The 17,643-nt window shown below is 44.8% G+C and overlaps 1 protein-coding gene across 1 annotated transcript in view; it reads right to left on the minus strand.

Annotated features, from left to right (window-relative positions):
* The window catches only part of acap3a (ArfGAP with coiled-coil, ankyrin repeat and PH domains 3a), a 59,036-nt gene that overhangs the window by 10,555 nt on the left and 30,838 nt on the right, over positions 1-17,643 (minus strand). Inside the window, exons 4-10 of the mRNA XM_070968130.1 lie at positions 17,284-17,337; positions 8,962-9,020; positions 8,440-8,623; positions 7,268-7,312; positions 7,083-7,178; positions 6,478-6,564; positions 51-163 (exon numbers count right to left, since the gene is read on the minus strand). Coding sequence (XP_070824231.1) covers positions 51-163; positions 6,478-6,564; positions 7,083-7,178; positions 7,268-7,312; positions 8,440-8,623; positions 8,962-9,020; positions 17,284-17,337 — 638 coding nt within the window. The remainder of the gene's footprint in view (positions 1-50; positions 164-6,477; positions 6,565-7,082; positions 7,179-7,267; positions 7,313-8,439; positions 8,624-8,961; positions 9,021-17,283; positions 17,338-17,643) is intronic.

Here is a 17,643-nt window from a genome sequence, read left to right on the forward strand (position 1 = left end):
TTAATTTTCAACATTTTATTACAATATATAGAGATTTTTGCCTTCGTTACCTGTTCCAGGTCTTAAAGGCATTGCTGGCCCTCTTGAACAAGTAGCCCTCCATCACCACGCCGTTAGGAGCGTCCACATTGAACTCCACCTTCGAGTCGTCATACGAAAAGTCCTGAAGGAGAAGAGAAAGAAAGGCACGAGATGAACCCTGGCTGGCACACGAAAGGTCAGCAGAGCAGCTGATTGACGGCAGGATGCTGGTCTAACCTTTTAATTGTCAAACTAAACCCTTTTCTGTAGCGGTTGCATGCGTGCTGTTCCTGGAGTACCAGCAGCATTTCATGTGCACTGTGCTGTACATACAGTCCATTAGCCAATCAAATCAGCATACATTGTGCGATCATGTAGGGAAGGTCACGTGTCAGCTCATGTATGCATAGGAGTTGCATGCCATGTTCCTGTGTGGCACACTGGGGCATTTCATAACGCAACAGATGTGAGTGTGACGCAGATTATTACATAAACAGAGAATGATTCATGGGAAATTAGCCTCTAACCTTTGCATGCATGACAACAGGACACCTAGCACTTTAATGCTAGCCAGCAGAAAGCAGTGTACAGGTATTTAGGGCAGAGTCAAACTGAAGAGTTTTAGGAAGCACAAACATGATCAGTGAAACATCAGTGTTTTGATGTGAAGGACTCAGTACGTCCTGTTAGAAGTAATGTAATCTGCAGTGGGGACACAATATTAAGTTATCCAAAATTTAATTTCAACATTGCACGCAGCCCAGATCAGACATGAAAAAAGAAACCCAAGAATAAAGGAAAGTGTCTGCTGGAGTGACCCAAATAAAAAGCCATCTTCACTCGCTCTCCTGTTTCATAACAGGGTGTGTGTATGCACAGCAGCTCCCAGCTCACCATTAACTGCTTTGAATAATAGATCGACTTGCTGCTCTCCACATGTCAACATTTCAACATGTACACACATGACAAAACCTGGCTGAGTTCCAGCTCGCATGAGAGACGCAATGTTTCGGTCACAGACCCTCATCAGGCATCGAAGTTACAACGTGAAATAAAATGTGACGTCAACAATCGATCAGAAAAACATCTTCAAAATGGGACAAACAGCACGTCAGAAACCGCAGAATACAAGTGAAAAGAGACAAAGAAATTGATTTTTAAAACTAGAAAAGTTTGGACAGGCAATGCAAAATAAGTGAATTCTGAACAGAAAATGGTTCAAAACATGGGCTGAGGGAGGAAATAAACAGTTCAAATGTCATAAGAAAAAAAAATCTCCAAACATGTTCAGATCTTACTGAGAGACGCTGCGCTGAGTGAAAGTAATGGTGGAGAAATGATGAGAGTGACTCTACAAACTGCTGCTACCTCAGTGCATCACGCTGAATAAAACCCACCTACACGTCTCTAAAGTCACGGCAAAAAAACAATCACAGCATCAGAGATAACATCACTCCACACTGAAGAAACAGCCGATGTGATGCAAGTCTACCCACCAAACTGTGGTCCCAACGGCAAAAGATCTTCATCCTCAAACGCTTAGTGTGTTCCAACAACATGGAAAAGCTGAAAAAAGCTTAGAAATCCTCCTGAAATCTCCCAGAGTTGAAGCAGCTTCACTCTCTGTGGGCTGCCCCTCTCACAGCGGAGGCGCACTCACACTGTGTGGCTGCAGTTGGTGCGTAATTCCAGCACTGACATGTGCGCCCTGCACTGCAGCCACCTGCCTGCTGCCCTGCGAGCCTCAGGATTAGGCTAATTACCATACAGCTGCCAGCGCGTCCATGGCAGGGTGCTGTGGGACAGCAGTGGACTACACTACGCTGTACTGTAGCTGCTCTTGACCCAAAGAGAAGCAGGCTGCTGCGACACTTCAGCGTCTGGGTCTGCTTCTGTTTTACTGCTCCCTAAACACACCTCCCCTGCCGAGGAAGGTGGGAATTTTCAGTCCCGTGTTGACCCAGAGGGGATCCATCTGGCAGGCTGCCTGGATCACCAAACAAACGCTACCCAGGGCTTGATTTACCCTCCACACTGACAGCAGCTCTGCTCCCAACTGCAGGGCAAACAAAAATCGAATCTGTCAGAAGTCGATGCAGCTTACCTTCAGCTGTCAGATGAAGATTTTGAACACAACACAGGAGGCAGCGCTCAACAAGACGTGCGCTGGGTGGTACTCTGCAATCTCTCAAGCCTCCAACAAAGGCCATCTATTTTTAATGACGCAACGTCACACAGACAGAAACCGAACATGAGTGAATTATTCAACGAGCGGGGAAACGGAGACTTCCAAATGTTTGGAGCAAATAAGTGAACTGTTGTGGAGCAGCAGGAAGAAACACACATGATGCAGACAACACGTCCTGATGCTTCATCCACCTGCTGCTGCTGCTGCTGCTGCTGCTGCTGCTGCTGCTGCTGCTGCACAGAGGTCAGCCTGCGGGCTCTGCAGCAGAGCTCTAACGCCAAATGGTGAGTCCAGTTGGTAGCACTGATTGCTCAGTCTGCTGTTTGTTTATCTGTCGGATCCACCTGTGTCTCGTTATTACTACAGTCTACAAGCTTTCATCTGTCACAAACTGGCTTTGCGTCTTCATCCCGTCTTGCCGTACATACCTGCCTGACATCTGCTTCAACTGATCCCCAACAGACCAGGTCGACTGACAGCTGCCACCCAGCCATGCTGATCGGTCCACTGTGTCTTCTGTAATTGATTTATTGTGCCAACTTGGAGGAAATCACCACAACGAAACAGCAAAGAGCCCAAACTGCAGCGGTCAGACGGACTGACGTTGATGCTTATGAGATTTCACCACAGTCCTCAGGAGCAAACGTTAACAGGGAGTTCCTGACAGTTTCAGTCGTTCCTCCTGATGACCTCTGATGTGAAGGCCCAGGGCTGAAGCGTCATGTGCTAATGAATAAATTAGCTATATTTGTCTGCATCAGGTTTTTTTTTTCCTCCTGAAGGATGAGAATATTTAAATACAAAGGACAAACAACTTCTGGGGCAGCTTTGGCGTCCACGTGGGAACTTCATGGGAACTTTTGGACAAAACAGCTGAAAAAATGAGGAGCAACGTGCCAAAAATGTATAAAAATGAATTCAACGACGAAGCTTTTCTGACTGCTGTGAGATAATTTTATGAGATTAATAAGATATTCTTGACAAAGAACTAAACGATGTGCTAATTTTTCGAGCAAAATGCCAAATATTTGCTGTTTCCAGCATCTCAAATGCAAAGACTTTATGCTTTTATGAAAGGAATCTGAATATCTTTGTATTTTTGAAAACTAGTGATCTGAATACAAATACTTGGCTGTTGGAAAACTATACTGAGAAGTTATCCCCATTACAAAAGGATCATTCCTGGAAATAATCTGCAGATTAATCCATAATGAAAATAATTGTTCGTTCACATGTGTTTTTCTGACTCACAAACAGCACCGTGCAAACAAAAATATCTAATAATATAACATCTATGAGGAGTAAAAATAAATCCGGTGATGCACTGGGGCAGCATGTAGTGCTGCGCTGGTGATGTAAACGCAGAAATATAGAATAGCAGGCTGAGCCTTGGACAGGACTTCTCCATTAAATCTGCAGTTAAAAATGAATGGCTCTGGCATTTAGACGCTTTCTCAGCCAGCAATAGCGACGGTCCACGGCTGGAGCACTTAAACTCCCCTCCTGCTCTCCTGGTTTTTTGCTTGTACTGAGTAAAGGCTGCTGCCCCCTTTGTCCTGTGTAAGTTTACACAAGGCTTATTGCACATGCTCGATGTGACGAGGAAGAAAAGCAACAAGGGAGAAAAATCTCTCCGACAAAGTAGGCCACGCTGTTCCGAAAGCCGCGGAGAGCAAAGACGGCAAACACAGAACGCAGCAACAATCTGCGGTTTTGTGAGCGAATACATTTAATATCTCAAATCAGACATTCAGTATTTCAGATTCAGGGAGATTTCATGTTAATTGTGATGCAAATAGAAGGAAAAAGCAACATAAAAGCATCTCCAGTGGTCAACGACTGCGCTGTTATCAGTGTTAGGCAATAGGTGACACATTCAAACTACGTTCAGCGTCCTTAATTGTTCTGTATAAATGATTCAGGATGCTCTTCAGCTGGCCCTCGAGGTTTTGAGAGTGTGGCTACAGCTTGAAGAAATCATCAAAGGAGCTTGTTAATGTTCTGTACTAACACTGCGGGCTACGCTGCACCGTCCCTTCAAACCAAAGGCGTGTTTCAAGTTAAAACTCAGCTGGGAAAACAAATGGAGGAGTACTCACCTGTAAGAGGGTCTGAGGGGAGATGGAGGCATCGAGAACGCAGCAGCAGGAGGAAAGAAAACACAGCGTTAGACTAGTTTATGTGGGGATAATGCAATAATCTCTCACGTTCAATGCACCTCTGATTATCCTCAGCATAAAAATATCCCCTGCCTGCTGTAACGCCACTGTATCTTCAAGCTGTGCAAAATGTGGCTTCAAGTTGTGACCTGACTTAATCTACTACAACAATACACGTCCCATGGTGATGAATAGTGCATGAAGCTTAGTGTCTAACTAACTCTGGCCAAAACAGATCAATAACTGGCCCCACATGTGACCCAGCCCTTCCCCGTGGCTCCATCCTCCACAGACCACAGCGCCTGGAGGGCGAGGGCTGACCGGAGCGGCCTGACAGATGGTCGCTGATCCTGGGCTGCAGAGGAGCCAGACGCTGGCCCGCTGAAAAGGAGGCTCTCTGAATTATTAACTGACAAGCCGGCGGACAGTGAGTGCACCCTACATTTATAGATTCCATTATTTGAGAATCAAGCGTGGGCGGCCCTGAAATAACACCGCCATATTTCAGGGTGTTTCTGTGATAACGATGATCGATGCTCGCTGAGGCGGTGAAAAAGGCTCGTTGTTTGGCCCCCTTTTGTTGTTACAGCACTTCTTACATATTAACATGACTGGCTGTACATCTGACCTTTGGTGTCCAAAGCCAGTCCACCACCATGAGGCAGGTAGTAATGTCACTTTGACCGTCAGCCATGCTTGTTGTTGCTGCGTGTGACGGTATAACATTACGTTAAATCATGTTAAAAATTAAACTGATACTGGCATGAATGATATGGTACAGTATGGTACACTCCAAGCACCAAGTATACAGCATAAGGACAGATAGACAAATCAGTAAGGACATAAGCACCACTGATCACAATTAAACAAGTCTGCAGCCACGCTAGCAGCTCTGGACTACGGCACAGTGATGCTTTGAACTAAGTGCTAATGTCAGCATGCTAATGTGCTAACAATGGCGCTAGATGAAAATTCATAGGATCACCAAAGTTATTACATGTTATTCAGAGGGGTGCAATGAGTGTCTGAACAGAATTTAATGGCAGTCCATCCCAAAAAAATCCAAATGTGAACCCCATGGTCAGGAGGTCACCAGCATCCTCTGGGGACCATGAATATTTCCATCTGGACTGAAGTGATGGACCCACCGACATCCTCAGGACCAGTGAGGCTGCAAATGCATGAGGTCAGCACTTTGCTGGACTAAGAGCGCAGCGAGGCTCCTGCTGATACATCAGCACGTATTCTCGTTAATGTGCTGACCATCTACAGCAGACAACAGTGGGATTAATAGCTCTTAAAACATTTAATCCCACCTGTTTTAATGCGTAAATCAATGCCTGGACTTTGTTAGGGGGATTAATCAAACACTTCCCAGCTGCCAAGCACTAATCCCTCCCCAGTCACAACAGATGCACTGGGCCAAGTGGCAGACTGGATCCTGGAGGTGACATGTGAGCACATTCACGCCCTGTTGGATCCTCAGCGTAGCTCAGTATCAACCTGCCAGCCTGTCAAAAGGAAGATTCTTCAGGATCAAAATCTGTGTGTGCAACTTCAAACCCAACCGTGTGAATCCTTCCTAGAGGGGTAAATATCAAAGACAAACAAACATGAAAGGGACGGCGCTCTCGAAATCCAGAGTTTTCACGGAGCGCTGTCAGGTGTGTGCAGCCAAGATAAACAGTATCATCTCATGGTAGTTAAAAAAAAAACCTTCACGCTGACAGAAAAGTAGAGGAGCCTCCTCAAAAACAGAAGTTGTGCTGTCAACGATCCTTTGACTGAAACATTAACCTTCTCGCTGCTTTGTTTTCACTTGTAATAAATAAATTCTGCATTCTTGCAATCATTTCACAGCCATTTTTCTTCCTATGAGAAAGAAAATATGATGCATATGAGGCACTTCACCAGTTCTCAGGACTTCCAAGCAGTTTGTAACAATAATTCCTGATAATATTTATCAAATTGATGTGACGTGGACCCGAATAAGCATCAGAAGATGGATGCATGGATGGATTATTTCACTTCATTTTCTAAAGTTGACAGTGTTTTGGCAGAGATGGTGCTGACTGCAGACACCTCTTATTTGGTGAATCTAAAACAAACCCAGGAACTCACCCTCTGCTGAATGGTCGCATGTTTATGCTCCATTTCCCTCTTCTCCATGGCTGAATCAATCACCAGCTGATCCAGCTGAAACACACACAAAAACGGGAAAGTTCTGAGTTTCAGAATAAAGGCGCATCCTGCGAAGCGTAGCACGCAGCGTACGGTGGAGTAAAGGCACCGTCAGTGATTCAGAGAAGCCGACTGTGACGCTTTCCGTGCAGACTGAGCGTCCAATGGCATGTTAGGTCAGTGTCCTGTAATGAAGCATCGATTCAGTGCTCCTGCAGCAGTCATCCAAACAAGTTCGTCCACAGTAACAGCTGTAGGTAAAATGTTGGTTTGAACTGTAATGGAGCCTTTTTATTGCGTGCAGTTAGGAGCCTTTTAATTTAGGTACAGATCACACCAAAAACATGCATCACAACCTATCAATCAGGAAGCAGAAATGTAAGTGATGCATGACGCAGCTGCCTCCTGTCAATAGTTCAAATGAGGATCAAACCAATGGCAGTCGAGACACAACGCCGGGGGGAGCGACACCGCTCAGCTCAGCCGGTGGAGCAACAGCCAAGCCGAGCAGGCGACGAAGGCGCTTCACTCACCTCAGCAGCCAGCTTCTTCATGTACGGGTCGATCTCATCCAGCAGGTTGTAGCCCTGCTGGAACAGAGAGTACTGGGCGTGCATGAACGACAGCATCTGGGAGGGACAGAAGAAGTGAACGTTATGAAAACGCAGATGACCCTCATATTACGAAGAGGGCGATGCATTCGTTTGTGTTCACTTACAGCGTCGAGGATCTCGAATTTCTTCTTGGCCTGCAGGACGTTAATCTGCAGGAAAAGAACAGTGGTGGCACATGAGCATGAGGCGGTCTGGAGTAGTGATGGTGGTTTTAATGATATCAGCAACAATACACAACTTCTGACAGCTACAGGCTATTAAGAGAGCTCCCTCTAGTGGACAATATTCTCCTTTTTCTAACTGAGACGCCATCAACCTTCATTTGAGTTGACAAGAAAAACCACAAAACATCCCATCATGGGTGAAAGGTGGAAGCAGGCACAGCGCCATAAACAAACATGCAGGCGCTTCCTGGATTAAAGGCATTGTATAACGTAACCGATGCAAACCTAAATGACATTTTGTGCTACATTTAAGAGGTCACTTATACACACAGCGCATCTCCCTTCAGCTTTGACCTTCTCTGCCTTGAGACACTTTCAATTAAGGCTCAAAAGGGTAAGACGTCTGACAGCAGTGAGAGAGGGCTGCCAGCAGACACAGCGAAGAATGGAAAAGAGGGCACGGCCATCGCAGCGATCACACTCAATCAGTCTCTTTGTTCCCGCCGGCAGTCACGGGCGGGAGGTTACAACTTGTGGGCTAAATAAACCCACGCTGCATATGAACAGAGAGGGGAATGTGTCATACAGGAAGAAGGGCGGCGGCAGACATTGCCGCAGGCTAAAGGGCTGCGTGACGCTCATTCCTCAATTGGTCAGGTGAGATTAGAATATCAATGTCCAAATTTTTGACAGTGTTCGTCCCTCCACTGACCTGCTGCTCAAACGACTCAAGCTATTTCTTCTCAGTTAAACGTAAACACAGAATATGTACAATCACTCTTTACGGTCGTATCAGGATACACGTCAACAATAAATGTCCATAAATCTACAAAGAGCTCAGATCTCAGCTCACAGTCAGATTCAGGTTTGGTCTTCAGTGTCAAATCCAGGCGATTGTTGTCTGTTCAGTGCAAACAGGAAGTGCTAACGGCCAAAGCAGCCTGACTTCCCATGATGGAGATTTACCAAAATATAAACTAAAGACTGCAGGCTCAAAACATGGAGGTGTAGATCATTTTGCATTCAATATTCAGACATTAAGCAAGTTGAGGCCTCTGTCAAACTTAACATTCATCTCGCCATCCTCATGGAGTTTTTGGTTCTTCTCTAACCTGTAGGACGTAGTCCAAAGCGAGGTGTCGGAAGCACTTGCGGGTGATGCTGAGGGTGCCGGTGGCTTCTTCCACCTCGTGAGGCTTGTTCCTCGGCGCCTGAGCGTTCTTCACCTGCGCGATTTCCATGTCCTCACGCACCCTGTCAAAGTGCTTCTTGGTCTCCTTGAACTTCCGAACATCCCTGACAGACACAGACGAGAGACATTTAAGTGAGACGTCAAACAAGCTGCAGTTCAGAGGCAGACTTTGAATATTTAGAGTGACCTCAAAGTCAGCGTGAGGTCACAGGAAGCTGCCTGAGACGCACTGTTCATGATACGTCTGTGAGATATTTGGGCTGCAAAAGGTTGTACTGTTCAATATTTAACAACACCAAAAAGGAATTCAGGGGCAACAAAGGTACGTCTGCTCTTTAAAGGTTCCACACTTTGGCTTTTTCTACCTGTTCTGAATATTTTATACACCTATAGCTCTGCAGGGACACCTGAGTGGAGCGCCATGAATCGCAGGTTTACTCACTCTTTCACAAAGTTGTGCAACTGCTGCTTCACAGACCGCTGAGCTTGATCAAACAGGATCTGAAAGAGAAGAAAAGAAGAAATTAGCATTTAGCATTAGCATAGGAAAAACGTTTTTGTAGAACCAGAAATTTATCAAATCCAGAGCTGAAACAGTGAACTGATGGAAAATGAACTGTCATCTGTTTCGATAAGTAGGTCGTTTTGATAGTTCCAGTTTATCAAACATGAGGATTTGCTGCATTTTCCAAATGTCTGAGTTGTAACAGCAGCTCCACATTTCTCAGATGGCCTCTTTTAAATAAATGCATGAGGCTAAAAGCGGTCAAATTATCCAATATTTCATCAAAAAAATCCCATTTTAGAGAAAAGAACTTCTGTTTTTCCTTCTTTCCTGCTCCATCAATCATCTCACCACCCCTCAGATTTATCATGTGACCCTTTAGAGGGGAACATCCTCTATTGGGAACATTTGGACTAAGACATCTAATTGTATAGAGCAGTTATACAGTACCAGCTGCCATTTTTCAGTGTGACAAAGAAACATGTAGCTCCTTTTTAGCATTTTTTTATAATTAATACAGAACAAAAAATATGAAAAATAATGCATACTGTCTGCACAACTGTGGGTATTTTGCCATTTCTCACTCCCACTACCAAGACTTTTGGAGGGAAAACAACAGCACGCTCCTCTCAGGCCACCTTCACTGTATTTCTAACCAACAGGGGGCGACAAAGCACAGCTTTTTTCACACAATGCCTGCAAAGGATGCAAATCAGCCCTTAATGCCTGTCGGAGTGAATGGTGGAGGAATGTCACTCTGACTCAAAGTACACCCGCTCCAACTCAATGACATGCTGCTGTTGGTTCGCTGTTTTACATTCAAGATCCCTCGTCTGCTCGCTCACCCTCTGAGCACATCCTCTGTGATGCCATGCTGCTGCTGCTGCTGCTGCTAAATAGGTCACTCGGGCAGAGAGGGAGGGAGGAAGTGAGTGTGAGGGAGGAGAGGAGGCTTTTGGTACAATGTGACACTGCAGACTCTGCATCCAACGCAGGGTGCAAACCCACTCTGACAAATTGTCAGAGCCCATGTGATATCACCACAACTGAGCAGCTAGATTGGTCAGATTAAAGGGTTTTCACCCTCATCCTGTCTGAATAAGTGGATATACAACTGTGTGTGCGGATTAGAAGGTCTAAGTTTGCAAGGCGTTATAAAACTGGGTGTTTTACAGGCGCTGATGATGAGTAAGACACATCTCTATATTTGCCACATAGGCGGTATATAGAGAGAGCCGCTAACCAGCATGGACATAAGTTGAGATGACTTTGATGAGCAGACTTAAAAATAAAAAAGAGGCTGAGCTGGAAGTGGTCAGTTTCATTGTATTCCTGCCACAACCTCTGAGAGAGACGTGTTTGTTTTGATGGTGGGTTAAAGCTTCATTTTACTGCTCTATAAAGTCACTGAGTGCAAATAAGTGTGAGAGTGAAAGCGACGAAGCCGCCCTCCCATCCTGTTTGTCGCTTTCTGCACGCCAGAAACCGTCCACTTCGCTTTCTGTGATCAGTGAGCAAAAGGACTCCTCCAGCTCTGCACCAGACGCTGTTTCATCCAGTCGCTAACAGGTGAGCCGACCTTTCTAGGCAAGAAAATAAAGTGCTTTTTCATGGCTTTCTGCAAAGCGTCATGTTCAAAGGCCGCAAATCACAAGGGTTCGAGTGAGCATGTGTGGTCAGTCTGTTTTCCTGGCTGCAGTTTAACGAGCCTTTAGCAAAATGTAGGAGAGTCTTGTGCCATTGAGGGCTGCCACAAACATGCGAGGACTGAGAGCAGGCTCGGCGGGGCAGCGGTGTGCAGCGACCGTCAACACTTTGGTGTCAGATGAGGTCGGGCACCGTGCAGACAGGACTGAGGTGGACGGTGGCTGAAAGTGAACCGCAACCTTTAAAAGGAGTCGAGTCAACAGGCACATGGTCCGTGTTTGTGCGAGTGAGTGGTGGCAGGAAAACTGCTGGGAGACTTCCTGGCTCTGGGGGTAGTGCAGCCTGTAGCATTCCTGAGCTGCTTTGTGGCAAGTTGACACCCTGCTTTCATTGGACGAGATGCCGCAGGTTGTCTGTGAGGGGTGAACTAGCCGGACTGAAAGAGATGAAGGCAGGATTAACAATACGGGGCACAAAGGTCGACAGTACGCCTAAAGGAATACTGTGACATGAGGTCATATGGATGCTGCTGTTGGTCAGTTGGTCTGTCAGTCATCAAATAACGATATTCATGGTCCCCTGAAGTTTATTCCTAACAATTTATGAGATCCCCTAACCTGCCATCTACAGTAACACCATCAACAGGTCAAAACACAGCGCATTGTGGATGAGCAACATGACTTTACATAAAAACTGCACGAGTAGCATTAATGCTAACATCACAATCACAATGAAACAGAAGTTAGCAAGTCTTTAGCTTCAGTAATGTGCAATTTTTCCAAGTGATGCTGACTATGTACCAACATTGTTAGATGAAGAAGAGGAGGAGGAGATGGAGGGAGAAATAAATAAATCGAACATACCCCTCTTATTTGTTTGCCAGCTACTATGACGACAAGTTATATATGATGTTATATGTGCTTATATGATGATTAGCTCGTCACCCCAAATTACATTCGATTGGATAAATGCTGTAATGTTTTACAACAGAAGTGTGGGATTTTGTATTTTATAAGAACAAGAGACAGGATTAGAAGGTGGAAATCTATTTCCTCTACCACTGCATCTTTAATGTTAGCATAAAATGCTAAACATTAGCATGCTGGACGCATAGACTATTAGCTTTCAGCCACATGCTTAACATGAGCATGTCAATGTGCCAACTAGTATGTTGCCATGCTAACGTTTGCATGTTAGCATGTCAATGTGCTAACTAGTATATTGCCATGCTAATGTTTGCATGTTAGCATGCTAATGCTATCAATAAGCTAAAAGCTGTGCTCCTTACGGACTGCTGGGGCTCCTGCTGTAACTACAGACTCCCAGTCGTGTCAAAATTATGACTCAGATCCCTTTTTGTTTGGATGTGAAATCTTCTCAGCAATTAACAACCATCATAACATTTTGCTGTTCGATTTGACAGGCAGCTCAACACGCAGAACTAAGCTGGAATGTAGTTGAACAAAGACGACACTGTCAAACATGTTTTCAGGAGGCAAGTAAAGAAAATCCGGCACATCTTCCACGAGCTGGTATCAGAGCTCAGGAATGAGACCGCTACAAACACCATTACAATGGACTTTTGTACTGACTATCAGTTTACTGCTTTGCCTCTCATTCCTCTGGCATGCTGGGACACGGACTGATCTAATGAAATCAGTCAAGCAATTATCTGAAGCCAAATTGGTGATCCACGCACAAGAGTGAGCAAACAACTGAAGCGCGTCCGTCAATTCAGACAGAAAAACTGTTGTTTTTAGAGTTGATCCGGGAAGGCTGACTGATCATACTTGATCTGCTTCATATTCTGCTTTAAAACAGCTCAGATTGAAAACTTCACAGGTAGTCAGTAAAGCCAGTCCTCTGTTTTTGGTAGCTGCATCAGAGATTTCAATTACTGATCCTCCAGGATCTCGAAATACAAAGGATTTACTTCTCTTACTTCAAATCAAACCACAGAGTAAGAAGATGTATGCACTCGGTGTCTTCTGTACAGTCTAATGCAATATGACTTATCTGTGGTTCAGCAAAACAGCACCTTTAAAGGACCAGTGAGTACGATTTAGTGGCATCCAGTCAAGAAGTCGCAAATAGCAACAAGCTATGGAGGAGAATCCTCTGTGGACCTTTAAATATAATCTCAATCATAACGATGTTATTGAATTTCGAACAAAACTGGGCATTATAAACTTTGTAAAGGTTATATTTCTGGCAGGGCTGCTGTGTTGAATTACAATATATTGTACAGGTGTACCTAATAAAGTGGCCACCAAGTGTATATGTAAGGTGAAAAGGCACTGGACTAAAAACATTTGAATAACTTGTAACATATCACATAAACTGTAAGTGTTATATAAGATAAGATAAGATAAGATAAGATAAGATAAGATAAGATAAGATACTTTATTTATCCCACAATGGGGGAAATTCACATGTCACAGCAGCAACAAGACGGAGTGCAAGATGTCAGATGACAACCAGACAAAAAATTAAAAAAATAAGAATAAAAAATATTGCACAGATGTTATTTACCTTATGGTTAAGGCACAAATAAGAGGGTTTAGTTCAGTTTCGGTGTCTCCCCGGCCACTGAGCTCCCCTTGATAATAAATTTTCATATGTTTGTGCTTTCTGAACAAAGGAGGGACTTAAAGTCTGTAGGGAACGATAAGGATCGCAGTCGTAGACAGAAAGGCCTTCCTGCTGCATCTTGCTTTGTTTTCCAGTTTCCAAATATACTCATTCAGCGTGTACAGCCCACCGCATGAGCGTGCTTATCATATTCAAATGAGTCAACTGAAGAACATCATACTGCATGTATGCACCTGGAAAATAATAATATTTGTCTTCTCTCTACCTGCAGATCCCATCAGCTCCTTCATGTGAAAACTGTTTTGGCTGCTTTAAGACTCGGCAGCTCTGATGTCAGTTTCTCTTTGCACCTCTGTGTCAGTCTCCCCTCATTTCTAATGGATGCACCAAGAGTCAAACGTAAGTCAATAATTCATCGAGTATTCATATGGAGTTTCACGCTTGAATTAAACAGAGGCTGTTAAAAACGTTGGCCTGATTCTGTTGACGCTTCTGCAAGAGGAATCTACTGTGAAATCTGTGGAAGGGAGCTGAAGTAAGAGGAGCCGTGCTTGGCTTGCGTTGCCTGTTCGCTCTGTTGTGCGGCGCTGGACCAGCAGGAGAGCCAAGCTATCAGGAAATGGAGGGAAGCGAGGGCCAAGGCTCCTCGAGACTTTTCCTGGATCTGTTTGCTCGTCTGAGCTCACGTTCATCTATACGCTCAAGCACATGCGCCGTTTGTGTTTATTTTAAAGGCACCAGAGCATGGCCGCTACAAGGGCAGTTGGCACTCGGCGGTCCCATTTGCGCCGCGCCGTTTCATATTCTTGAGTGTGCCGCGGAGGGCGAGCGCAGTGGCAGCTGCACGGCGAAAGTCGTCATCATTTCTTATTCATCGGAGCGCTGCTGGAGTCCCTCAGCTGAGGGAGCGCTGCACGCTTAAATGCACACGGTGCCCTTCCTCTTTAGAACGTGAACACGTGAGAGACGTCAACAGGAAGCGGTTTAATATCACAAGCGGCCGGATCACGAGGCTCTCCTCGCTGCGTTAAGGTCACATCGTTCCAAATACGATCATTTCTGTGAAATCTCTTATCTCAGGGGATTCACTTATCGCTGAAGTCTTGCACTACTCATACCTCTCTTCATCAAAGTCACAAAGAAAACCTCTGGGAGCCAATCATATTAGTATCCAGTCGGACTGCTGGCTCTAATGGAGCGCAGGGAGGGAGAGCGGGAACAGGAGGCTGGAACCCCAGCTGAGCTGACAGCGGACCAGGCCAGCTGGTCTCAGGCCAAACCACGTTCTCTTATGGTCTCTGAAGTGTGACACGCTGAAGCAGCCAATCTGTCAGTTTGACAGAAACACTGACAGGCTGACAGACTGCATCTGACCAGACCTGGAAAGCGTTGCAAACACGGAGAAGCACGTAATCCCAAAACAGCCAAAGCGCTAACATGGATATATTTCCAGAGAGCCGGTGAGGCTGAAGCAGAAAGCCTCACGGTGCGATGCATTTGAAGAAAACATCACAATCTACAGCCTCCGTCACAGAATCCACACTTCTGTCAGAACGTCAATAATAAACATAGCAAGCTGCACAAAGCAGCTGTTTGCATGATTATTGCATTATATTGCACAGATTTCAGCTACAGATCTATTTTCCATGAAAACATTCAGGAGGATTTTTGATACTGGTATCTGATATTGCCAGTTTGTTAGGTACACTTAGCTCAAACAAATGCAGGCTGATACAGCAGTCCGGCAATAATTCAAGAGATCAGGTGTGAGGCTGTAAGTTGTGGTGCTGTTGAACTGCATGGTGCTTGGAGGTGTTTCAGTCTATCCTCATTAATAATAAGACAAAAGTCTGAGAGAGGTGAGCGAACGTCTTTTCACAAACACGTGGTCACATGTTCTATTGTTAATATGAAAATGCTGATAATATAAGGATTATATGACGAAATGATGAGAGAATTAAGCTAAGCAGCGTTTTCACTACAAACTCAGCAATTTAGTGCAACAATGAGGCAAGAGCCCAATAACCTGCGACGTGTCAAAGGTTAATTGTTGCTTAGCATGCTAACAAGCTTAAGACAAACACGCTCATTGTCCTTTTATGTACATTCCTCTTTGTCTGGCGAGCTGTCCTTCAGCACTGAGGCACTGGAGCACGACAACATTTTCCTTTTCAACCTTTACTCATCACCACTGCTTCACCCAGTGCATCCACACACACACACACACACACACACACACATATCTAACAAGAGGACATTATTGACAGTCACGCACATACTGTACTCACGCCTGGCCATATGTGACATGTCAAGTTTACACAGGGTTACTAAAGCTAACCCACGCCTGGCTGAGCGACCCCGTCCATTAACCCTCCATTTGTAACCCTGACCTCTCTCTCGACCAATAGACTGGGACTGAATGGGGCGGAGGGAGTAGCTGATTTGCGATGACACATCTCAGAAAGGAATGTGATCCACACACACACACACACACACACACACACACACACACACACACACACACACACACACACACACACACACACACACACACTACACTTTACAGCATCGTCCAGCACGCAACGGGTTCAAGCTAATGGACTTCAAAGAGCCTAAGAGGGGCAGCATGGGGGGCAGGGGTCAGGAGTCCTGAGGGCGGGGAGGGGAAACGACACAGCAGTAAAGCAGAAGCTCTGTTTAACATCAGAGGAGAAATGTAGTGAGTAACAACGCTGGGAATAAGAAAAATATTACCCTTTTGTTTCTGTTACTCAAGGCTATAATTCTCAGGAATGTTATCGGGGTGCCTTGGCTCGAATACCTGTACATCACTGGTTTGAAAACAGAAAACTCCACATGGCTTTTACTGTCCCACGCTCTAATAAGACACCCCTTCATGGAGGGTTTTTAAAGTCACGGCGGCGAGTTAAAAATGCTACGATAAGGAAGAAGAAGACTCATGTGTTTCCTCTCAGGCTGCATTTAATAACTTCAGGTTATGAGATTCTAGTGCACAAGCACTGAATGACAGTTGGGACTTGCTTCATTCCTCCTGTACGTAAAGCGTTTTGCTGCACATGCACATTGATCCATGCAGCTGGCATGAATGAACACTGAACAAAGTGCTGGTCGGTCATCGCTGTGGTTGTTTTCGCCTCTTTTGATCATTTGCACCACGAGGGGAAAAGAGTTTTCAGACAGCAGATCTGAGCTGATCTTAAAATGCATTAGAAGACTATTTCTCTCTCTCGCTGCATGTTTAATCTTGTGCTGCTGCAGCCTTTAAGTTTATCTGAGGGCATTCAGTTTAGACTTTTGCTGTGCTGTCGGAGAAAAAAAAAAAAAAAAAAAAATCATACTTTATGTGCCATAGAGCACTAATTAATGCCTTATTCTGGGGGTCAGGGTCATTGAGGGTTAGTGTTTTCTTATTAAGATCATAATTAGTGTACAACAACTTTCTTACTCACAACTAATAAGCAGTAATAGGGAGATTATTGAGTAAAAACTCTTACTAAACTGCCCAATAGTTGTAGGTCATGCAGCTTAAGGCATTAGTAAGTGCTTTACAATGACTAATAAAGAGCTAATATGCTACTAATATGCAGGCTAATAGGAAAAAAAAACCCAGTGTGCTTATTCAGGCATAAGGCCGACATGTTAAACTGCCATCATACTAACGTAAAGGGCTGCAGGTCTGTCAGGGGCTTCAGAAAGACAGTGTCGCTGTCTTTTTGTCCACTGTGGTTTGAGACGTGATGTTGACTGACAGGTAGAGCACTGACAGTTACACAGCGACAGATTTAACGACGTGTGAAAGGAGTAATCCACGTGGAATCAGCTCACACACAGTCCAGCTTGGACCTCAGTGTTGCTCTGAAGGGGATATAGGACCCTCGTGAGGCCTTAAATGCCAGTTAACGTTAGCTTTTCAAGATGGGATGATATCATTATGCTGCTCTGTCTCAATCTGCTGCAAGTGGAGCATACGGGGACGATCTGGAGAGCAGGCCGACTTACCATGTGGTAGTTGATGATTTCCTGGAGGCTTTCACCGCACTTTTCCAGGCACTCCTGCACAGAAAGGAGCACATTACAACATCATTCTCTAACTGGACAAAGAAATATTCTCAGAACTGCTGCTGTATTTGCATCTGGAGGTAAAAGAAGCTAATAAAAGCTGTCACAAACTAAACCCAAAATTTATTTGAATTCTAAATGGAAGAAAATGAAAAGATCCGCGATGCTAAAATTAAGTCAAGGCTGGTTAATGTCACTGAGGTGTACTTCTGTGCTCTGGTGGAGTTTTTCCCTTCAACCTTGTACGGGAAAAGGAACTATAATTGCAGGGCTGATTCAGTTCTTTTTTTTACAATGGAA

This window comes from Chaetodon trifascialis, chromosome 8 (genome assembly GCF_039877785.1).
Source record: "Chaetodon trifascialis isolate fChaTrf1 chromosome 8, fChaTrf1.hap1, whole genome shotgun sequence".
Lineage (NCBI taxonomy): Eukaryota > Metazoa > Chordata > Actinopteri > Chaetodontiformes > Chaetodontidae > Chaetodon > Chaetodon trifascialis.